This window comes from Cucurbita moschata, unplaced genomic scaffold (assembly GCF_002738365.1).
Source record: "Cucurbita moschata cultivar Rifu unplaced genomic scaffold, Cmos_1.0 Cmo_Scf00031, whole genome shotgun sequence".
Lineage (NCBI taxonomy): Eukaryota > Viridiplantae > Streptophyta > Magnoliopsida > Cucurbitales > Cucurbitaceae > Cucurbita > Cucurbita moschata.
Genome location: NW_019268547.1, coordinates 833,689 through 858,537, shown reverse-complemented (window position 1 = coordinate 858,537; position 24,849 = coordinate 833,689). Strand labels below are relative to the sequence as shown.

Sequence of the window (24,849 nt, the reverse complement as noted above, 5' to 3'; positions counted from 1 at the left end):
AGTCATAGTATTTTGAACTTTTTCAATTTTTTTTAAAGAAAAATCCAATAAAAAAAATTACCATAAATGGATAAAAACTCCAACAAAAAATTTAATTGGGACTACCGAATTTGTAATTATTATAGATTACAGATAGATTTTATTCTATACAGTGAGTTGGTATGAGAGTGATCCAGGAAATAAATATTTAATATCTCTTAATAAATTATTTATTGGGAAGGTTATATTGTACCGGATGATTATATGTCTCAAGTGAGTTATGAAGCACTCTTGTTTGTAAGGGCTTGTCTCGAGAGTTGCATGGATAAGAATGATTTTTGTAGTCGATTTAATATGTCTACTATTTTAGAGACTTTGACAAAATAGGGAGTTCACAATGTAATTTTATAAGATGGAATTTAATCTTTCTAATACATGGAAAGTAGATGAGTAATTCTCTCACATTGATTTTAAAGGGGATTGATGGATGTTTATGGAAGGATAACTCTGTCTTTTATAGAGCCTTCCAAATCAGAATAGCAAACCAACCAATCGAATCAAAACGTACCGAATAAAAAAAAAACTCCAACTAGTTAGAAAAAACAAATATATTATTGGAAGAGACAAATATGAAATCCCGATTAATAGATAGACTAAGTCAGAAACTTCAACACATTCTTCCCAGTATGCTGAAACAGCATCAGTTTATTCAAGTTGTCGAACTCCGAGCATGCCTCTGAATTTCACAAATTTATCTAGCTTAATTGGTTTAGTCATTATGTCTGCCACTTGATCTTCCGTTCCGCAAAACACTAACCTCGCAATCCCATTAGTTGACAAATTACGCAAGTAATGATACTTGGCATCAATATGTTTTGTCCTTCGATGCATAACTGGGTTCTTAGATAATTTGATTGTTGAACTACTGTCACACATGATATCGATGCACTCGCTGCTTATAACACCTAGCTCCTTCAGAATTCCCTTAAGCCAAACACCATGACATGCACTTGCAGTGGCAGCTACATATTCAGCTTCTGTAGATGATAGTGCGACAATTCCCTGCTTCCTTAAACTCCAACATATTGATGCTCTATTAAGAAAGAAAACATAGCCTGAAGTGTTCTTCCTGTCGTCAATGTCTCGCGCATAATCACTGTTTGTGTATCCCAAAAGATTTGCATCCTTACTCCATTGGTAATAAACTCCAACATCTAATGTGCTTTTAAATATCTCAATACCCTTTTAGCAATCAACATATGTTCTTCTTTGGGATCAGCCATATAACGAGAAATCAAGCAAACCACAAACATTAAGATGGGATGAGTTACCGTAAGGTACATTAAGCATCCTACTAGTTGTTTGTACAATGTTACATCGACACCAATTTTCTTTGCTTGATGCGGTAATGTCACAAGCTCCCATGTCTGATTTCTTTTAATTGCTTGAATTTCAAGCTTCATAGCCTCCTGCCACTTTTTTTCCTTTACTGCTTCTTCAAAGTTTACGGATCATCATTGGAGATGTGAAAAGCAAACCCCTCTTTGACTTCTTCTTCAAATAGGTGGCGCATCCAAACTGGCTTTCTTCTTTGACTTGTTTGTTGTGGCAACTCTGGCGAAGGTTCATCCAATTCTTGGATTTCTTCTGACCTATCATTTGCTTCTTCATTTGAATCCCCTTCTCCATCAGTCTCTCCTCCTTTTGATTCTTCTGCAGTAATGTTATCATCATCTCCTCAAGCCAACACGTCCTGCTCTGCATTTTTTGTACTTAAATTTCAGTCCCATTTTGCGCATTCTTTAAATATGACATCCCTACTCACAAGTATCTTATTTGTTGCTAGATAACACAGGCGATAAGCATTAGATTCACCACTAACTCCAAGTAGGACGCATTTGAGACTTCGATCATCAAGTTTGGTTCTCTTCTGTTCGGGAATATGGACATGTGCAATTGAACCTAATACTCTGAAGTATTCCACATTTGGTTTTATGCCTGACCACTTCTCCTCAGGAACCATGTCCTTGATTGCCTTTGTGTAACTACGATTCAGAACATGAGTTGTCCATCTAGCTGCTTCCGCCCACAACTTCTTCGACATCTCTTTCTCAAATAAAAGACACCGTATCATGTTCATGATGGCCCGGTTCCTTCTTTCTGCAACTCCGTTTTGCTGGGGAGTGTAAGCAGCTGTTAGTTGTCGCTTGATCCCGTTATCTTTGCAGAACTTGTTGAATTTATTTGACGTAAATTCTCCTCCCTGATCAGTTCTGAGTCCATGTATGACTGTTTTTGCTTCATTTTCAACAAGATTTTTGAAGTTTTTGAATGTTTCAAAAGCTTCTCCATTATCTGTAAGAAAATAAATTCATGTCTTGCGAGAAAAATCATCTACCAGTACCAACAGGTACCTTTTACCACTGTGAGAGGTTGGAGGGATGGATCCACAAAGATCTTCATGAATCAATTTCAGTTTGTTTGATGCTCTTCATTTGCTTTTCTTTGGGAATTTTTGCCACAAACTTTGACAACTTCCTTTAATTTGGGTAATCCTTCCACCATTTGTTTTTGGTGCATGATTTGAATAGGTTTATTATTCAAATGCCTATACCTCTTGTGCCAGAGCCTCCAAGTCTTCATCTTCTATTTTCAAACATTTGTCAACCAATGGCTTCATCTTTACATGAACTGAGAACATGCGATTTGTCATCATTTGTATGTTCATTATCAGGCTCCTTTGTTGATGATAGACTCTATAGGTTCCTTCTTTGATTAAGATCACCAAGTGCTTCTCCTGTAGCGGCCCTATGCTTAGCAAATTGTTGGTGAGATTGGGGACATAATAGACATTTGTCACGGTTTGTGTGATACCTTCAACTTCGAATCTGACACTGCCTCTTCCTTCAACGGCCAATTTTGAGTTATTTCCCAACCTGACAGTGTGTTTTGAAACTTTCGTCAAGCTCAAGAACCATGTTTTTTCCTCTATCATATGATTTGAGCACCCAAAATCGAGAAACCAAATGCCTTCTCTGAAACTTTCGTCAAGCTCAAGAACCATGTTTTTTCCTCTGTCATATGATTTGAGCACCCAAAATCGAGAAACCAAATGCCTTCTCTTTCAACTTCACTTTTCTTTAGAACCATGTTTTTTCCTCTGTCATATGATTTGAGCACCCAAAATCGAGAAACCAAATGCCTTCTCTTTCAACTTCACTTTTCTTTATGTATGTCATCAACAACAGTTCTTCCTCCTCATCAAATTCAGCATAATTGGCAGCTTCTTTTTCTAAGCCCGGACATTCAAATTGGTAATGTCCTTGCTTTCCATATCGAAAACAGTTGATGGCCGACCGATTCACAAAAGATCTACCTCTTCCTCTTTGAAATGTCCCTCTGCCTCTTCCTTGTCCATACTTTGGTACATTCTCCACCTGCAGAACCTGCTCTCCACCTGCAGAACCTACTCTTCACCTGCAGAACCTACTCTTCACTCCTCTTATCAATCACCTTCTGTTCATGTACAAGCAAAGATACCTGTAATTCATCGACGGTTAATTGGTCAATGTCCTTGGATTCTTCAATTGAGCATACTACGAAGTTGAATTTATTGGTGAGACTTCGAATATTTTCTCAACAATTTTGAGATCCGACATATCTTCTCCACAATTTCTCATGTCATTAGTAGTAGACATAACTCTTGTAACATACTCATAAACACCTTTTCCTGTTTTCATCTCTAAAGTTTTGAATGTTCTGCGAAGTCTCGTTGTAGCTGGGCTCGCTTCACTCTAGCATTTCCTTAATACTTGAGTTTCATTGAATCCCACAATTGATTGGAAGTATCATTTTGAATGATAGTTTTGAGGATACTCTTATCAATGGATTGAAAGAGAATTCTTTATCTTGAGATCTTTGAGCCTTGCTTCATCGATTTCCTTTTGTTGGGCTGCGCTTAGTGCTTCGTTTCCTTTTCATCCTCAAAACCAGATTGAATAGCACTCCAATATTTCTTGGAACGCAAAAGATTTTCCATGACCAAACTCGAATGCTTCCTGAATCACTTGTCATTTGTTTAGTGTTTTTCCTCTCAAACACTCCATTTGTGTATTTCTTTCTTCTTCCAGGTTCAATTAGGCTCTCGTACCAAATAAAAATAAAGGGAAGATAACTGCAAAGCAGTGCAAAACAGAATAACAAACCAACCGAATAAAAAAAACAAATCTAACTACTAGCTATTTGAAAAACAAACGGAATAAAAAAAAAATAAATCAACTCCTTAGCTATTTAAAAAAGACAAATATGAAACTACTTCCTAGCAACTAACAAATAGAAAACTACTTCCTATCCTATCGATTAGGAATAACCTGGAGACAAGTCGGAAACTCCAACAGATTTTGTGACTTTGAACCATAAGACTCCATTCACTTATCTTAGTGGGACTTGAGGTTCTCGGGCTAGTTTGTCATAATAATAGAAGAATCCATTTAATCGAAAGAAAATTTTTAAGTATTATATTTAATATATTAAACACCCGTATTTAAATTAATATTTAATATATTTTATATTAAATATTCAGAGAAAAAAATATATTTAATATGGAGTGTTCAAATTAATATTTAATATATTTGATATATTAAATCAAGTAGAGAAAAAATATATTTGTTTTATTTGATACAATGTTCAAGATAATTAATTAAGTGCATTTAATTAAAATATATATTTAAATTTTGAAATTTATGATATTTAAATATGATTTATTAGGTAATAAGATGATATGTGGTTGTGCATGTATGTATATCTCATTAGAAATTCATGTCATGATAAGTATGATGTGCATTATGACCATGTATCATGATTTCAAATGCAAGACTTCGTGCATATTGTATGTCATGAGCACATGATACTGTTCTTGTAACGACCCTAGATTTCTACTTACCTAGAGTCGTTACCGTCATCATAACGTAATCACTTTGTTTAGAAATAATCATTTGAAACTTTATTATAAAACATAAACTTCATCTTAAAACATTGTCATGGACTTACGTGTCTCGAAAACATCTTTAAAATGACACAACGAAATAATAAATGAAATAAATAAACATTAAAATTAAAAACATCCTATCCTAACCTAAGTCTAAAGAAATAAGTGCAACTACCATATACATGTGTCACAGTCTCCTAGGTTGCGATGTCAACATCAGGTGTACTAGGGAGCCTTGCCTTTACCTGAAAAATAAGAGCAGCACAAGGCTCGAGTATTTTAAGAAATATTTAGTAAGCGACCCTCCCCCCCTCGGGGTTAAATGCAAGCACATACAAATCATGAGTAAGACTTATCATATCAATCTATTCTCCTTCGGCGGCTATCCTAAGCAGGCAATTAGATGTGTACTTAATTTTCTACACACGATCCACACGTGCGAGTATGGGCCCACCAGTCGGTTTGCACACCTCTCGAGCCCCTTTTTGGTCGAGCAAGCATTCTCTGGTAGCTGTTGATGTAGGACACCCATTAAGAATAGTGATAGTCGTGGCAGCATTATGATAAATATAATGATTGTTTCCCTGCCCCGTAGCATGTCATTGAAGTCTCTACAATCAATCCTCTATCAAGATAATAAATCTTACATCCTCCTTTTTGTATAAGAATTGCAAAACTTTTTTCTTGCAGCTATCCAATGCTTGCAAGTTGTCCTTTAAGTCTAGTACATAAAATACCTCGGTGATAATTATCACAATCTCATTTACTTTAAATTTTACATGTCCTTTGCCCATCAAACCCATGCTTGAGTTGTCACCCAGCTTCACAATTTGTCAAAACTTCTTATCATAGCTTTCCATAGGTATATCGGGATTGTACATTATGCCAATTTGTCATTTGCATGTCACATCACATATCATCCATGTTGCACATATGTCATATCATAAACTTATCATGCCTTTGAACGTATCAATTCACATCATGCACATATCATATCATAAATCATAACAGTCACATAATATAACTCGAGCATGCCTTCAAACATATCATATTGTAAGCATATCAATAAATTACATACAACATAACATACAATTATAACCTAACTGACGGAAATGGTCACTTACTTGGTTGGCGTAGGCCGAAACTACTATGACCCTTTGATGCTAGTTTAACACTTCTCTCTAAAATTTAATCCTGCCTAAAGAGTCCAACATTATAGATTAAAATTTTACTGTGAGAATTTGCACCTAGTTTTGCATAAAATAATTTAAATTTGCTCCTTATAATTTAAGCTAGCTACGTAAATACTTTAAACTTCACTTCAAAAATTTTACCTAACTAAAACGTAGTCGCACTAATCTTAAATGCTTCTGAAGAATTGAAACTAGGAGGAAAGAGTCCGAGCATATCAGACCCTAGTAGAATTAGTCAAAAGTGTTGGCCTTGAGCCGTCAAAAATGTATTCTCCGACTAATTTCAAACCGTTCAAGTAGGATGCTAAAATGAAGTGAGGGATCTCCGTTTTTATAGTGGAGGTCAACCCCTCATTTCTTTAAGCAACTCGGACATTTTCCTTCCCCCTTTCTTTTTTCCAAAATTTTAGGTTATTTCTGTTGATTTCCACTCGGGCGAGTGTGCATAGTCCATAGTCAGATTTAGTGGGTATGTAATAAGAACTTGCCTAGTTGGTTCATTCAAGAGTGCATGAACCATGTGTATAGAACTATTATGCATCCAACCCAATCCAAAAAACAAAATAGAGTCGAAGTAATAGTCACAAAAAGTAGGTTCTACCATGAATCATGATGCATGTAATTGCATTTTCGAACTCCAATAATAGGTCACTTATTAAGTAGTTTTAACTACTCACACTTTTTCAAGTAAAAGCAAGTTCATGACAATGTTTAAGATAAATAATCTTTAATAATTTTTACGTACACACTAATCATGACATGCATGCACCAACGATCTTATTCTAAAAGAAAAACTAGATCCGTTTCAACCTAGATAACTCTGATGATTGCAAAGTGCTTCAAAACCTTCATTAAACAGAGCGCAAAAGCTTCCATTTGATCTCTCTCTTTAACCACTCCAATCTCCATTCCCACATCGCTATTTCTGCTATCACTCAAAGTAAACATTGATGGTGATTCAGCTGACACTATTTCCACCTTCATTGGCTTTCCCCACCCAAAATCTGCATTGTAAACTCCAAATCTAGGTGACCCAGCAAGGGTAAGAGCCATTTCTTTAGAATAATCAATGGTCACTTCACTCACAAGTGTCCCATAATTTTCTAACCCCTCTAAGCCTCCTCCTCCTCCTAAATTTTTAATAGCTTTCGAGATCTCTTCACAAGCCAAAGCTATTCCCTTTTCACCCAAAAGCTTAATTCTTTCAATACAAACAATACAACTAATCCAACAATTTCCAAAGTAATTCAAACCCACTTGTGGCTTTAAACGAGATCGACCATCAGCAGAAAATGCAAACAATAATTTTCCATCTCTTAAACCTTCCAACTTGGCTGTACATACACAAAGATAAGCCGTTGCCACTACAAATGAAGACATTTTCTCATCATTCTTCTTCAAAACCCATTGCTTTAGCTTTTCCAAGTTTTGGTGTGTGAACTCAAAGGTTCTTCGGATTAAACTAGGTTTAGCTTTGGGTAATTTAAGTTTCAAGCTCCTGTTGTCGGGTCCGTCTAGTTTCAGCCATGCGTTTGTATAAATTTTTGCAAGACCTTTTGGATCATCAATAATGGATCTGTTATAGTCTGGCATCGGGTTGGTGATCGGAACAGATGATTGGTCCATGCAAATTTGTGCCCATGATTTGATAAATGAAGTTGAGGTTTTTCCATCTAGAATTGCATGATGACATGTTATTCCAATGGAATATCCTTTATTTGGAAATGTGGTGACCTGTTAAGAATATAAATGATTGATTAAATGTATTGTAACGGGTCGATTTTTTCTCATTTTAAGTTTTCGTGAATGTATCAAAGTATATATGGGGAGAAAGAGATGCATTCTATTTGAAAGTTGATAATAAATTTTTACATAAATGGCCTTTGTATAAATGTTTTGGAACCTCGTACTAAATATTAAATAACGAATCTACTTAATACATGTACTATATTCATGGGTATATATGAATAATCTAATATATGTATCTACCAAATGAATCTAATCTAATATATGTATCTACCAAATAAATCTAATTCTTGGAGTCCAACATTGGCTAATTTAAGGAATGATTCTCGGTTTATAAGTAAGGAATTCATTGGTATGAGGCCTTTTGGGGAAGTACAAAACAAAGCCTTGAGAGCACGACAATATCATACCATTGTGGAGATTTGTGATTCCTAACATTGTATTAGAGTCATGTCGTTAACTTAGTCATGTCAATAGAATCCTCAAATGTCGAACAAAGGGTGTACTTTGTTCGAGGACTCTAGAGACAGAGTCAAGCCTCAAAGGTGTAGTTAAAAGTGACTCAAATGTCGAACAAAGGGGTTACTTTGTTCGAGGACTCTAGAGACGGAGTCGAGCCTCGAAGGTTTAGTTAAAAGTGACCCAAGTGTTGAACAAAGGGTGTACTGTTCGAGGACTCCAGAGATGGAGTCGAGATTCGATTAAAGAGAGCCTCTATAGTGTACTTTGTTCAAAGAGAGGATTGTTGAGGATTGTTGGGAGGGAGTCCCACGTTCGCTATTTTAGGGAATAATCATGGGTTTATAAGTAAAGAATACATCTCCATTGATACGAGGCCTTTTCGAAAAGTCATTGTAGACAATATCAAACTAGCGTAGAGGTTTATGACAATATCATACTATTGTAGAGGTTCATTATTCCTAACATCTCTCAGGTACATGTATCCATAAATGCATGAAACAAGATTCCTAACGTCTCTAATATGTTTCTCAACCTCCAAGATTCGTGTATATTTAAATCGAACATTGTTAGCTACGAACCTGGATAGCAATTGATGCAGCACGATCATGAGAATCTGGCAAGAGGGGGACAAGAGGATGAAACTCAGATGCTTCACGCAACCCATTGCCGGAAAGTTGGTAAAAGTCAGCGTCGGACTCAGCCACCATCAGAGAAACGCCGTCTCCATCGACAAACTCGATGGTCGGAAACTCAGACTGTGGAAGCCAGACGAGGTTGCCAGCCAGAGGAAGATAATGGCAAAGAGTGAGAGAGAGAGCGCTTTTGAGCTTTGGAACAATTTCGTCAACAAAAGATATATCATTAGAAGGTAACTCGTAGAAGAAAAGGCGTTGGACTGGATAAAACCTCAGCCATAACAGGTCGAAGTAGGTTAGAGGAAGAGATGACGGCACAGCCGCAGCTCGTGACGCCTCCGGCGGAGGAGCCACTTTACAGATCTCAATTATCTTTACACTTGTTGTTCCTTCCATGAGCTTTGAAATGGAGGAAGATGACATGAGTTGGTAATATGATCGTTCCATTTATAGCCCCTAATATCCATTTATATATGGTAAGTTCTCTAATATCCATTGAAAACAATTAAAATATATATTCTTGTTTTTGTCCATGTCGAGGACAGAGTATGCTGCTTATTATATCTAGTAAAACTATATACTATACCGGGTAATACACTTAAACAATGATGTATAATAAATAAAGTTATATATAGTAAAGATATATATGATAGGTAATTATAGATATTCAATTCTATATTATACGTTACGGATAGTTATAACTTAAGGCCATCGCCGCATGTACCTTCCTTGCCGGCGCTGATCACAAAATACCATGTGGCTGATTGGCGACACATGATTCACTTGAAGCAATCAATGGAGAGCTGATTTCTTCGATTGTTGCATCGACATTTAACACACCATTAGAAGCATGGGCTATGAGTTTATAAACTTGGCTGAGTAGAATAAGTTACTACCTTACGGAGCAACGGTAGGAGAATTGGTAGTAATTGTCAAATTGTGGATCAAATTTTGTAGTTGTAGACTAAGTTTTATGGTTTAATTAGGAAGATGGCAATTCTTAACTTGAGAAAGTTTAGGAAGCTAGTAAGTGGTTTCTTCCCTATAAATGCTTTTTCACAACAATAACAACAACAAAGAGAATTGAAACGCTAAGTGTTTATGCTTTCTTTGCTCCAAAAGATCTCTCCCCTCAAGGTGTTCATTTGCCACTTTTACTTGCTTCGACATAATTCCGATCGAGGGTCACATCCAACATTTGGTATCAGAGCTCCCAGGATGTCGAAACAAATGTCGTCACCATACAAAATCACTGGAGGAGAAGTGACAACAATAAAGAGCGGAAAGGAGGGAAGTGTAACGCTCCAGTACCCGTTACTCACGAAGAGTAACTACGAAGCATGGTCAATAAAGATGCGTGTCAACTTACAAGCACAAGGTGTGTGGGACACCGTCGAGCATGGTGACGTTGAGGAGCGTAAGGACAGGATGGTTCTTGCCGACATCTACCAAACAATCTCGAAGGACGTTCTTCTCATATTAGCAGAGAAGGACTCGGCACAGACAGCGTGGGTGACGCTGCAAACAATGCATGTGGGTGTGGAATGTGTTAAAGAAGCAAAGGTGGAGACCTTGAAGAGTGAGTTCAAGGCTATCCACACGATGGACGGTGAGTCAATAGACGAATTTGCCATGAAGTTGACGACGATTGTTAGCGGCATCCGTTCATTAGGCGATATGGTGGAGGAGATCTCCATCGTTAAGAAGTTCCTTCGAGTTGTTCCCCGAGATTCATGCAAATTGTTACCTCCATCAAGTAGTTCGGTGATCTCAAGAACATGTCAATTGAGGAGGTTGTTGGTCGTGTTAAGGTCCATGAGGAGAGACTTTGTAGTTATAAAGACAAAGAGGAGAGAAACACTTCTTACTCACACATGTGGAGTGGCTCGCACGGACGGAAAGGAATGATATAGTTGACTCTTTTTTTTCAAGTATAAGGGGACTTGGCAACCATAACGTGGTCGTAGACGTCGTCGTGGACATGGCTGCGGACATGATGGCAGAGGAGGCCATGACAATACGCCTCATGTGGTATGATAATATGTTATGTTATGATGATGTGATACGTTATGATGATAGGTTACGTTATGATGATATGATAGGTTATGATGTTGTGGTATGTTATCATAATGTGATATGTTATGATGACATGAGATGTATGATGATATGATACATTATGATGATATGATGATATGTATGTATGAGATGTCATGTTGCACTATGACATGAATATGCTTGGCAATGAAATATATGACATGGTACGACATGTATGACAATGAAAAGTTTTCTAACGCACAACCACTAAGTAACGTTATATGTAATGTATGAAAGCTTATGAATGCATGTTACCAAGGGTTGACGACAACATCATATCAAAGACCACGGAACCTGCATAGGGTAGTTACATTTATTTTGTAGGTCTTAGGTTAGAATAAGCTAGTGTTCTTTTTAATATTTTATTTTCATTTATTTTAATTTGTTTGGAATATTTCTCTTGTTTTATTTTAAAACTTTTATGCAACGTATAATTCATGGCATTGTTTTATGAAACTCTTGCATAAAGAGGTTATGTCAAGTATATGGTAGCAACTCTATTTTAGTAGAAAATTAAGGCCGTTACATGTTAAAAGGATAGTCTCACCATGTTACATGTATTTGCATTACATTTTCCAACCTCAATAGTGGGGTTAATTACTGAATGTTTCTTAAAATATTTAAGTCATGTGCTACTCTTACATTTCAGGTAAAGGTAAGACACTTCTGCACGGATGACAATGGTGTTGTGATGAAGGCCATGGAATTAATGTTAGGTTAACTAAATTGTATTATGTATGATGGTGCATGCCCCATGGTCCCTGCACGTCTCATATGTATAATTGGTATGCTATGCTATACTATGCAAAGTTATGTTATGATATGTCATGCTATGTGATATTATGTCTTGATATGCTATGGTATGTCGTGTTATACTATTTGTAGTCATGCCACGTTATAAAACTATGTTATTTTGTGATCATAATATGTTGTATAAAGTTTTTATGAAATTGTTGATGCATAAACCTCATCAAACCATATTATGAAAGTTACGCTATGGATTACAGAATGATCAGAATTATGTAAGCATAACTCACAAACTTATTATGCATAACTCACAAACTTATTATTTATAGATATATGGAAATTTATCTTGCATCATTATGTCATGATTATAAGCTATGTGAACCTCATGCATATTTATGTAACACGTTCATCAAGATATTTCCCCACTATGATGAGTACAAATCTCATGATTTATATTTATTTTGTAGCCCTTATGTATGATTAGGGCATCGTTTGATTCTTCTTTTTATTTTGTTTAAATTTCCATTGTTTTGTTTTAAAGATTTTATTTTCGAACCTTTAAGTGCATGACATCCTTTACGAAGTATTTCGCATTTTACCGTCATGCCTTACATGTAGTAACAACTTTATATTACTAGAAAATCAGGGCCGTTACACGTAATACTAATGGTTCCATCTATATTTTAACGGTAAAAGTATTTTTTGAACTTTTTAAAAAATGTTTAAAGGTATTTTTTGAAGTTTTTTTTTTTTTTTTTTTCCAAAAGTAGAAGATTATTAATGAAGCTTTTAAAACATTTTTAACCTTTTCAGAAGTTAAATTCAAAAAACAAAAAAGTTTAAATATATTATTGAAAGTTATACCAATTTAATAATATTGCTTTTTAGAAAAAATACAAATTTATGAATATTTTTATTAATTTATGAGCGTAAAACAAAATTTAAATATTTAAATATTGATGAAAGCAAAAAAAAAAAATAATTAATGCATGCACGTGAAAATTATTTCATTTATTGCACATTTGAAGCCATTGGCTGGTTGGCCCCCATAATTTCATTCGTCATTATGACCGCCACCAAAAATAAATAAATCAGCTTCCTGATTTTTTTACATTTTTTTTAAATAAAAAAACCTTCCATATTTATTTATTATTATTAATTATCGTTAAAAATATGCCAGGTAAGATTTGCTAAGTGATACTTATCATGACAGCTTTATTGTTATAGGTAATAACTTTCATTTTCTTAAGTATTTCTTATTCGTCTTTCTTAGTCGTCCTATATTAAGGATCGCTCTCGTTTAGATGTAGTATCGATTCATTCAGGTACCATTTTTTTACTCGAGTGTCATAATAATATTAAAAAATAATGTTAGAATATAAGTGGAATTTTTCTAGTTATTATTATTAGATGAAAATTAAATTCGAACTAATTAATAATACGAACAAATTTTAAAATTAATTAAAATATGTTGACCATATTTAAACATTAGATACGAACTAAAATAAAATAAAATGAGTTCCTATGGACCGAAAAAGTATGGTTCATAAATCTCTACAAAATTACCTATTGAATCTTATTTTTGTTTTCAAATAGACACAAAAATTTATATGGTTTGAAAAGAAGAAATTCTCCTGTGTCTACGAGCGGTATTCAATTAGTATAATCAACGTGTTTAGAAGAGTATCTATTACATTCTTACACCGTAAAGTTTTACATACAAAGTTCTTCCCAATTGTCTCTAGAGAACCATAAAATGACAATTTCTCTCTCTCTATCTCTATAACACTGCTAGACAAATCTTGATATAAACATAGCAATATTAATAGTCATAGGTAAATCAAGATGATTCATGTAACAGTAGAGGAACCAAATTTTTTTAATAGATTCATGAATTGAAGTGGGGAGTTAGCCAAAATATTTATAGATCGAAGATATTCATGAATCAAACCGAGAAATTTCTCTGTTGACTAAAGAATTTATTCCTCAGTCCTAACTTCATTTTTGCACCAATATTTTTACATACATGTTTGAATAGTTCGAGTCTTTTTAGTAATATTTCTTTGGTTAATAACTTACAATTTTACATGTTTGAACAATAAATCAATTATAAATTCTACTTCGAGTTCGAGTTGAGATGGGTTGAGAAAATTTTTAAATGAACTCAAAGTTTAGGTTGGTTAGATTGGTAACCTCAACCCAAGGTGTAACATGCTCACAATAATTCTCAAACCATTTTAATTTTCTATTCTATGGCCTTCTTTTTTGTTTTTTTTTTTTTTTGTAACGTGAAAATTTCAATACTCTTTCAATCACTCTCTAATTTTACGGAATTAAGTTCACATTACACAAAAAGGACTGACAATATTCATTAGTGTTGGGCATTAGAGAATGAAATTAAATTCGATTTTCTTTAACGGGTCAAAACGAACGGACAATATCTACTAGTAGTAGTGGAATAATATTTATAAGCGGTGGACTGAGATGGTCGGATCCATAAGAGGAGAAAGTCATGGGGGCAGAGAGAGGAGAGAAATTAAAGTTTGGGGGAGGTTAGGTTAACCTAACTAATGAGGGGGAATGGCGAGAGAGTAAATTATACTGTTACTCAACTCACCCATTAATGCTTTCCTTTTTTTTTTCTTTTTAATATTTGAATTCTTTAAATTAATAAAAATACAACTAAGGTTTTTATTTCCCTCAATTTTATTAATATGGTTAAACTTTAGGAACAGAACGGTTAATGCTATGTTTTAAAGATACTCTCGTTAATATATAAACGTAAGTTATTTATCTATATTCATAATAGTCAATTTTTTAAAATTTATCTTGAATTTGGAAAGAACGAACTTGCAAACAAATTGTCTGCCTTTCGAGAGAAGAGAGTTCCTCCTTTTTATTTAATTTTTTTATATATAAAAAGAGAAAAATGAGAAATTTAAAAAATTTTAAAGACGAAGAATAAAAGAATGAAGCAGTTACGGTGTACATGACGTAACTTCTTGTACAGAAATGTTCATTTAAAACAACTTTACGAAACAATGTCATAGATTTACATGTTTATTAAAGGTCTTCCAACCTTAAAAAAAAAAAAATTAAAATAAAGACATTTAAATATAAAATGTTTGGAAATGATTTTCGTTTATAAATTAATAGACATAAATACATTATAAATAAAATAAAATTTCGACCCATATAAATTAAAATTAAATAGCATTACCAATAACCTATATCAACATGAAACAAAGAAAAATCTCAACAAATGAAACACTTTTTCCTTTAAAAAATAATAATAACAATAAAATCTTTTTTTTTTTTATGTAGTTTGTTGAGAGTCAAAGTGACTTGAATGAAGCTGCATCTTCCTTCTGAATCCACCCAAACCTTTCCATGAAAGGGTTAGCCAAAGTGAGAGGCGGATAGGCATTAATGCAATCTTCCCATACATTACCCTTCCGACCACCCAACTCTGTCACCACTTCCCACAAGCAGCTATTGCATTTAAACCCTGCTCCAAAGCTTATCATCAACACCCTATCTCCCTTCTTCAGCCTCTTCTTCGCCTCCATGTACCCCAAAACGTACCATAGGCTACTCGCCGACGTGTTCCCGAATCGGTGAAGGGTCATTCTCGCTGGCTCCAGGTCTTGCTCCGTTAGGCTTAGGCTCTTTCCTACTCCATCTATCACTGCCTTTCCTCCCGTGTGTAGGCAGAAATGCTCCGCCCCGCTTCGGAAGTTCGCCGTTGGCTTTGCCCACCGCGGCTTCGAGGAGCTGGCTGAGGAGAGTTTGTGTATTATTGTTAGGATTGTTAGTCGGAATATTTCCGTTATCGGGAGGATTTTGGGAGAGATTTCTCTTAGATTGTCTGTGAATGCTCTTGTGGCGGCCCTTGGAAGGCTCTTTCCCAAATGAAAACCTTAAAGAAATGAAAAAAAAGCAATAAATGAATATAAGATATTTGTCTGTAATTAAAATAAAAAAAAAAGTTAAATATGATATATATGTACGTGTAATAAAGAGTCAAATATAAACTCTAGGATGAAAAGCTAAATATCATCCTACAAGATATTTGCCTATTATAAATGGTCAAATATGATATTTATGATAAACTGTGATCGAGAGCTAAATATCATCAATCGTACAAAGATATTTGCGTATAAGAAAAAGTCAAATATGATACATATAGTAAACCATGTTTAACATTAAATATCGTCAACAGTGCATACCCTACAAAAAGATGCATGGCCTAATGGCCTAATAATCATAAGATCTGCTAGTCACGTTGTGGGTCACCTCAATATGAATAATTATAAAGTAATAAATAAGATGGGTTAATTTAATTTTAAAAAACATTATCAAGGAGAGGCCATATGTATTATTTGTTTACCTAGGTTGCCTTGGTCGTCTTCTTTTTGATAGCAACAATCATAGGACTCGTCGAGAGCTCCATGGTGAGTTCGGACAAGACACTTGAGCTTAAACATGGATTTGTGTCTCAAATCCCTTTTGTTGGTCAAAAGTATGGCGGCGCCACCGGATCGGAACAGACAGTTGGACAGTATCATGGATCGGTCGTTACCGGAGTACCAATTTGGAGTGAGGGACTCGGAAGTGACAACAATGGCGTATGAGTTCTTGTATGACTTGAACATTCTCCTTACAACGTCCACCGATATTAAGCTCGCACTGCATCCCATTCCACTTAGATTGAACACTTTTATGTCTTCTCTCATCTTGTACCTGTAAAAATAATGATTAGAAACAACTCGAGGAGAGAAATATTTTGAAACAAAGAAACCGTAAGTACTTAGCTTTTCAATTCTGTTTGTCGTGGTTTATTGTGAAAAAAAAAAAACATACATCTATCTCCAGAGTATTTATAGTGGAGAAAACACTAACTAGCTTCTTAAACATTGTTCGGCACTAACTAGCTTCCTAAACATTTTTTTCGAGTTAAGAATCACGGACAATCTTACTAATTAAAGCATTAACTAGCTTCCTAAAGTTGATAGTTTATGGTAAATTTACTGATTGACGATTCGGAAAGCCAGCGACGGGACGGGAAGTATTTATAGTAGAGAAAGTACTAACTAGCTTCCTAAACTTCCTTCACGAGTTAAGAATCTCTGACAAATCTTAATATTAAAGCACAAAACTTGGTTCAAGGCTATGAATATTAGATCGAAAAGTTTACGATAAATTTACCGATTGACGATACGGGAAGCGAGGGACGGGGAAGTGGAGAGCATGGAGACGTTGACGACGAGGAGATCGATTTGAGAAGGGGAAACACCGGATTTTTGGAAGAGCTTAAGGAGAGAGTCATGGAAAAATTCTTCAACTTCGGAGATGCTATCAAGGAGAGAAGGGCGTTGTTCTTTGCCGGAGAAGATGACTCGAGGGCCGTAGGTTTGCTCGCCAATGCCGGAGTTGACGACAGCTTTGAGGAGGAATTTGAGCTCTTCAAGGCCGAGATTTTTGGAGCGTCTCATAAGGTCACGGCAGAGCTCAGTGCCAAGCATTCTATCGTCGGTGGGTTTGAAGCATTGGTAGTCCAAAATGTAGCATTGTTGGTCCCTTTTTGCATCGAAATGGTTCCATAATTTTAGTGCCAAAAACAGTAATGGAATTGCGTAGAGTAACACCAATGGCTCCATGATGAGAGAGAGAGAATGATAATGAGAGAGAGATTTTGGGAAGTGAAATGGAGCAATGGGTTTGGAAGAAAAGAGGAGCACTTATAGCAAGGGAGCAGCTGGCTGGCTTAACGCGTGTATGAATGCAAATTGCCAAGTTCTTCAATTTTTCCTTTTTTTTTTTTTTTAGAGTTCTTTAGTTTGAATGGATAATATCTACCATTAAATGCTTGAAAATATAGACGTGGGGTGTTTTTGATGAGGCATTGGGATGACTATATTTGTAGGAGCGAGCGTATGTGAGTTATGCCTTGGAATGAAATATAATTTTGAATTAACTTTGTCTACTAATAAGAAAGTTATAAGTAATGCAACTGTGAATTTCATGGAGAGATAGATCCTAGCTCACGATGAACGTTAGTGGCATGCTTGACACATGCAAGTCGAGCGAGAAGTGGCGAACGAGCGTGTGAGATCTCACATCAATTGGAGAGAGAAATAAAGCGTTTCTTATAAGAGTGTAGAAACTTTTCCAAAATTGTGCGACTGATGACGATACGTAACAAGTCAAAGCAAACAATGTCGGCTAGCGATAAGGTTGGACTATTACAGAGCTAGTAATAAGTAAATACCTACCTTTACGAGGGAAAAATAGTTGGAAATGATTGTGTAGTCCACAAGTTGAGGAGCAAAAGGAGAAATAAATCCAAGGAGAGGTTTGGGTATGATTAGCTAGTTGGTGAGGTAATAGTTTATCAAGGCAATTATCTATGGCTAGTCCAAAGAATGATCTACTACACCAAAAAAATGGCTATGGAGGAGATAACAAAGTTAGCTGAGATGTAAGCAACGTGACCATGTCGTAGGGGATGCAGGGAAATGTCAAGGCCATAAAGTGTTGAATCCGAATTTGAAATTCTTATCTGAATCTTAGATTGGGTCATTACAAATGGTATTAGAGCGGTACCTCTCCTAGGAAGATGTCGTTCGAGAACGAATTAAGGCAGAAGTTGTTGGGTATGTGACACTTAAGTAAATGAGGGATATATAAATGAACTGAGACTGTATCCGAATAGAGCGATCTTGAGTATAAAATGACTAAGAAATGCTCAAAAGAATCGGAAGTCACTACCTATACCAATAATGCGTACTTTTTTTTTTTTTCTTCTTTCCAGTAGCTCAATGATAGGAATTAATTTGAAAATGTTCTTGGATGTATATGAGTGGGGAAAAAACATGCTGGAGAAACGAGGAGTAAGTAAAGTGACCATGTCACAAGGGATGTAGGGGAATATCGAGATAATCAATTTTAAGAATATTAATGAAACTTTTAAAAGTGTAAGGTATTTTTTAAACAAAGTAAATGAGAAATATATGAATAAATTGTGACCACATCCGGATCAAAGCGATCTGGGAGATAAGATGAATAAGAAAGTCTAAAAAGAATCGAAAGTTATTACCTATACCAACAAAATACACATTTTTAAATGGTTGGATCGAATTCTTAAGATAAATGTGTTTTGCTTGGAGTAACTCTGTATTAGATTATTTCTTAAAAATTTTACTAGACCAAATTCTAAATCTTAATTCAAATTTTGAACATGGGTCGTTATCATTTAACTCAACTAGTTCATATCTATATCATCGACCAAAAATCATAAATTCGAATATTTCACGCCCGCATATTGAATTCAAAAGGGCAAATGAACACAAGGTTGAAAATAAAGAGCATGTGCAACATTGAAGATGACTTGCCTTCCATGGGGGTACATCAAAAATTGACTGATGCTTTGCAGATTCAAGAGATTGGATTTTTTTTTAATAAAAAAAAAGGGTTATTTTCAATTAATTTAGATGATACTATTAAGAATTTTGCGGTTCAAATATTTTCTACATAAATTTGGTTTTAAAAAATTAATAAAATATATAAATATTAAATTATTTGTCTAAAAAAAAAGGTTATTTTCAATTAATTGAGATGGTACTACGTCTCTAATATCGAAGCTTATTAATGTTGTTTATTAGAGACGGTCGGGTCAAAATTGGATCCGATATATTATAACTGGTTAAAATGTATTATCAAATAATAATGTCAATGTGATTTTTAATTAAAAAACAATATTCAATCACGAATAAAAAGTGATTCTTGTGAAACAAACAGACCCTAATCTCGTTGATTTAAATCTCTAATCCCGAACAATGATTATATGTAAATTATTATGGAGTTACGTTCATTTTGAATACCAATTAATTTTATATTTGTATCATAAAATAAAATAAAAACTTTTATTTTCAAAATATTATGAACTATAATTATAATTTTCTCCACAAAATTACCAACTAACGCCGTATGTCATAAATATGTAATAAATGAAAAATTATTGCAAAAGTCAATGCTCAACTACCTATGGTACAAAAGTCTAGTTTACAAGTCAATGATGCACCTCACAAATCCAAAGTCCGATTCATCGGCAGTTTTGACCTTTGACCATTCACGATGCCAAAAATTAAAAAAAAAAAAAAAAGAATATATATATATAGATAGAGGTGTACCACGTTAAATTAGATTAGATTGGAAAAATCTTTTGAACAAATTCGAAATTTCAGATTGGCCGAGTTGGTGACTCAAACACCTTGACTAGAGTTTACAATCCAACCCGTGTTGAGTTGGATTGCCGGTTTTTTTAAGAAATTCTACTCATCCACCGTACATATTACATTAATAACTAAAATCTTATAAAATTTACCGGTTATAATATATCACTACTATTGGTTACTAAAGTTAAATATTCTTCATCTTCTTAAGAGTAGTGTAGGGTTAGGTTGTAATAGTATTTTCCGGTTGGTCGGGTTGTCTCGACCAAAAAAATATCAACCCACAAATTGAATTAATTTTTTGGTAATCTAACTTAACCCAATTTTAAAGTTTTAGTTAGATAGTCCAAGTTGATCGAATCTTCGAGTCATATGAATACCAGTAAAGAAAGTTTTCTTTATACATATATTTTAATAAAAATTAGCAAATAGAATTGACATAAAATAATTCTTCAATCTCAAATAAAGAAATAAACGGACTTTTGCAATAAGTACCATTTTGATATATAATAAAAATTTTATCATATTATAAATTATTGTATAAAATAATACAAATGTAATAGTTTGTATGGTCATATTCCTTACTCCGATTTTCAATAGTAAAAACTATCTCCACAGACCAACACAAATTCTAGTGATGCAATATGAAGAAAGATACCGTAGAGTTTGTAACTAAGTACTTGGTATGTTGCAAGTGAAGGTGCGGAGACAAAGGATAACATGGTTGTTGCAGCCCTTGAGCATACGAGAATGGAAGTGGGAGAACATGGTCATGAATTTTATCATAGGCCTCCTCAAGACGTTAAAAGGTTATATAATGACATGGGTGATCGTCGACAGATTGACCAATGAGGCATATTTCCTATTTGGTAAGATTACGTATACGGTGGATAATTGGGTATAATTGTACAAGAGAGAGATTGTTAGATTGCACGAAGTTCTAGTGTCGATTGTGTCAGACCGAGACCCACGTTTTACGTTAGCCTTCTAGCACGACCTCCAAATAGTGTTGGGTACTTGTTTCGACTTCAGTACTACCTTCTACCCACGGATAGATGGTTAGACTGAACCTTTGAACCAAATTTGGAAAAATATGCTATGTGTCTACGTGTTAGATTTTACAAGTAGTTGGGGCTCTTAGTTGCGTCTCATGGAGTTCGCCTGCAGCAAAATCTTTCGGGCAACTATTGGTATGTCACCCTTTGAAGTCTTATACGAAAAATGGTGTAGGCTCTCGACGTGCTTGGACAAGATAGGTGATCGAAAACTGTTGGGACTAGAGTTAGTTCAAGCAACCAATGAGCTTGTGTAAAAGATCAGAACGAGGATGCGCACAACTCGAAGTAGACAAAAGAGTTGCGCTGACCTGAGGTGCAAGAACTTGGAATTTGAGGTAGGCGACAATGTATTCTTGAAGGTGGCTTCAATGAAAAGTGTCGTGAGGTTCAGACGGAAAGACAAGTTGAATCCACGCTTTATCGAACCTTTGGGCATCCTATATTAGATTGGAGAAGTAATATACAGATTAGCCCTACCATCGTCTCTTTTTGTGTGTATAATGTATTCCACGTATCTATATTTCGAAAGTATTTAACCGACTCGACCCACACAATAGATTACAAACTTCTATAGATAGATGAAGACTTGAGTTATGAAGAGAGATCAATAAGAATTTTAGGGTGTGAGGTGAAAGCATTACACATGAGAGAAATAGTCCTCGTCAAGTGTCAAACCACCTAATAGAAGAAGCCACGTGGGAACAGGAGAAGAAGATGATGGAGAAATATCTCAAGCTATTCCAATTTCGAGCACGAAAGTTTTTTTAAAGGTTATCATGTAGAAATATCTAAACCATCGTTTGAAGAAGCCATCACGGTAAATCAAATCCCTAACCCTCTTTTTCGTGTTAACTCGTTCAAATTTCACTAAAATTCTCTCGATTTAGCATTAGAAAAACTACAAATGTTGTTTGTGGTGGTATAGGAAATTTCAGAAAAAATTTGTGGTAAAAATGGACCAAGAACTTGGCCGAAGTTAGGGTCAAAAAGGAGAAAAATTGAAAAAAAGATGAATTCTGGATAATTTTCTAATTCGGGTCTAGACTTCAAGCTCAAATTTTGAATCTAAATCTGAACAGAGCCTCAGTAGACAACAAACCCGAACAATAGCGTCATCTCAGAAGCTACGCAAGCTCGAGAGTCCAGGCTTGCTCGTGTTCTCAGCCTAGTAGGCCACTGCACACCGACCCTTTTCTGCTACGTTGGCAGAATGATCGAAGAAACCAACTAAATCGACCCTCGTGATCAAATCAAAGACATATAAAACTTAATAAATTGAAATTTTAAAATTTGTTAAGAACTAATATATAGCTACATGAAGCTACATTAAAAACTACTAAGAATTTCTTAGCTAGATTATTTTTAGTTACAAAATGATATTTTCCTATAAAAAAAAAATAAAGTAGCTTCTCTATTATCACATTAAAAATAAATACTTCAAATAATTAATTAATTAATTTTGAGAACCTCTAGGGACTCTTGTCCTACAAGAAAGACTTATTGTGTGGGTATACCCTACAAAAGGCTGAAACTAAAGCATTTGTGATGAATAATTGAGGAGTGGTGCAAAGATAGATTTTATTTATTTCAATATTTTAAATTTAAATATTAAAATATTGTTAATATCATAATTTAATAATGAGATCGAGAGTTATATCAATCAAAATTTTAAACTAATGTGTATCGATTTCAACTCTAAAATTTCGTATTTGAATCAATTTAGACCATCTATTAATGATTTATGACTATTTTTACTTATTTCTATTTAAAATAGTTAATTCGAACTCAGTATCTGATGGCTTCGATTTTCTCCTACATCCTCCGCGACATGGTCACTTTATATATTCTCGCTCCGTCCTCCCACATACGAACACAAGGTCCTTCCAGAATTTCTTCAAGCAAAAACACGTTTAATCATGAAGTTTCTATAATTGAGGCACCGAAAAAGAAGATGCACATTGTTGGTATAGATATTAACTTCCAAATTTTTTAAGTGGTCCAATCCAAATAATTATTAAATTTTTAGTCACTCACCTTTGGATACACTAAAATAGTATGGAAAATTTACTCAGACGTCCGTCTATTATTGAATGTTCACCCAAAAAAATTCAATTGCCACTTTAAAAGTTGCTGATACAAAATTTAATGATTAGAAAAATTCGATTTTATACCGTTATGAACTTATTTGAGTAGATTTAAATTCAAATAAATGAAAACTTTATAGATTAAATATATTCATGGTTCCCCTAAAACTAAACGGAGTTAAATTGAACTAATTCTATAATAGCCCAAACCCAATCTCACCACTAGTAAATATTGTCTACTTTGGTCTGTTATGTATAGCCGTCAGACTAAATAAATGATCTAAACAATCGGTAAAGGCTCAAGTCCACCGCTAGCATCCTTTTTGAATTTTTCCTTTCGAGCTTCCACTCAAGGTTTTTAAAATACGTTTAAACAATGTTTTGTTCTCCTCTCCAATCAATGTGGGATCTCACAAGTTGAGTTGACTGGGGTTCATTATTTAACCAGGATTGTTTGAATTGAAAAGATACAATTTTGAATAATTGAGCTAACTCGACCCAGAAGAAGAAGGATGAAACTTGACAACTGAATTTGTAAATGTGATATTTATTATCATATCATAATGTTTGATATTAATTGAAATTAGTTGGTTGGTGTTACAAAAACAAATGGGAATGGTGGTGTGCATTAAATGTGAGGAACAAAAGAAGAAAAAGGTGGAAAAAGTAGATTTTAAAACAGCCATTATGAACATCACCTACTCAATTAAGAAACCCACTTCTATATGGTACTCAAATTTACTCTTTGACAGCTAGGGTTTCCTTATAAACACCCATCCAACTTTTCCTCCTTAACCAAAGTTTTAAATGACACCTCGGTTCGAGTTTCAAGATCTCAATTTTGTAGAATTGTTGATAAAAATATCGATAACATGAAGAACTCGATCAATCTAATCTAATCCAACTCATATGGTTTAAGTTGGGTTGGATTTGATAAATGAAAGTTTTATGAGTACAATCTGTCGCGACTTGATTTTCAAGATTTCGAATGTCGGACCGTGACTAAAAAGACAACACAAAAGTAAAAAAAATAAATAAAATGAAATAAAATAAAATATGATAAAATTTATGAAAATTAAAAACAAACAACACCAATTAGAAGTGGATCGAATTTATTACAAACTAGAATGGGTTTGGGTGTTGGCTCATGAGTTTACCTAACATTAGTTTGGTTGAGCTGAACTAATCTAAATGTCACACCAATTTGAGCTTCGAGATCTCAATTTTATAGAATTGTTGATGAAAATATTGATGAAATGTCGATGGCGTGAAGAACTCGATCAATCTAATCTAGCTTGTGTTGAACACAACTCTTTGTAGGAAACACTCGCACTCTTTATTAAGACCAATCGAGAAGAGATTACAAGATATTTGGTAGAATACTACTGCTCTTTATTCTTAAAATACTTATATATTTATTCCTAACCTACGTATATAATTGGTTCATACAATTATTGGATTTGACTTAATTAGACGAGTGATGATATTTTAACATAACTTGTACGGTTTAAATTGGATTATCAACTTATTTGAGCTGGATAAATGAAAAATTTTATGCGTTCAATCTGTCGTGACCTGATTTTCTGGACTTCAAATTTTAGGTCATGACTAAAAAAAAAAAAAAAAAAAA

The 24,849-nt window shown here is 34.5% G+C and overlaps 1 protein-coding gene and 1 pseudogene across 1 annotated transcript; both read right to left on the bottom strand.

Moving 5' to 3' along the window:
- Positions 1-6,964: 6,964 nt before the first annotated feature.
- Positions 6,965-9,427, bottom strand: LOC111464743 (annotated as a pseudogene).
- Positions 9,428-15,149: 5,722 nt separating this feature from the next.
- LOC111464683 (3-ketoacyl-CoA synthase 12-like) lies at positions 15,150-17,588 on the bottom strand. Its single transcript, XM_023108906.1, has 3 exons — positions 17,052-17,588; positions 16,234-16,586; positions 15,150-15,762 (listed from the first exon to the last, which is right to left on the bottom strand). The coding sequence occupies exons 1-3, from the start codon at positions 17,501-17,503 to the stop codon at positions 15,179-15,181; spliced, it is 1,389 nt and encodes a 462-aa protein (XP_022964674.1). The 5' UTR covers positions 17,504-17,588; the 3' UTR covers positions 15,150-15,178.
- Positions 17,589-24,849: the final 7,261 nt, after the last annotated feature.

Excerpts from the sequence above, each read along its gene's own strand:
- LOC111464683 (XM_023108906.1), bottom strand. The coding sequence starts at position 17,503 with ATGGAGCCATTGGTGTTACTCTACGCAATTCCATTACTGTTTTTGGCA. Across the intron at positions 16,587-17,051 it reads GCTTCCCGTATCGTCAATCG|GTACAAGATGAGAGAAGACA; the intron begins GTAAATTTATCG and ends TTATTTTTACAG. Across the intron at positions 15,763-16,233 it reads AGACGACCAAGGCAACCTAG|GTTTTCATTTGGGAAAGAGC; the intron begins GTAAACAAATAA and ends CATTTCTTTAAG.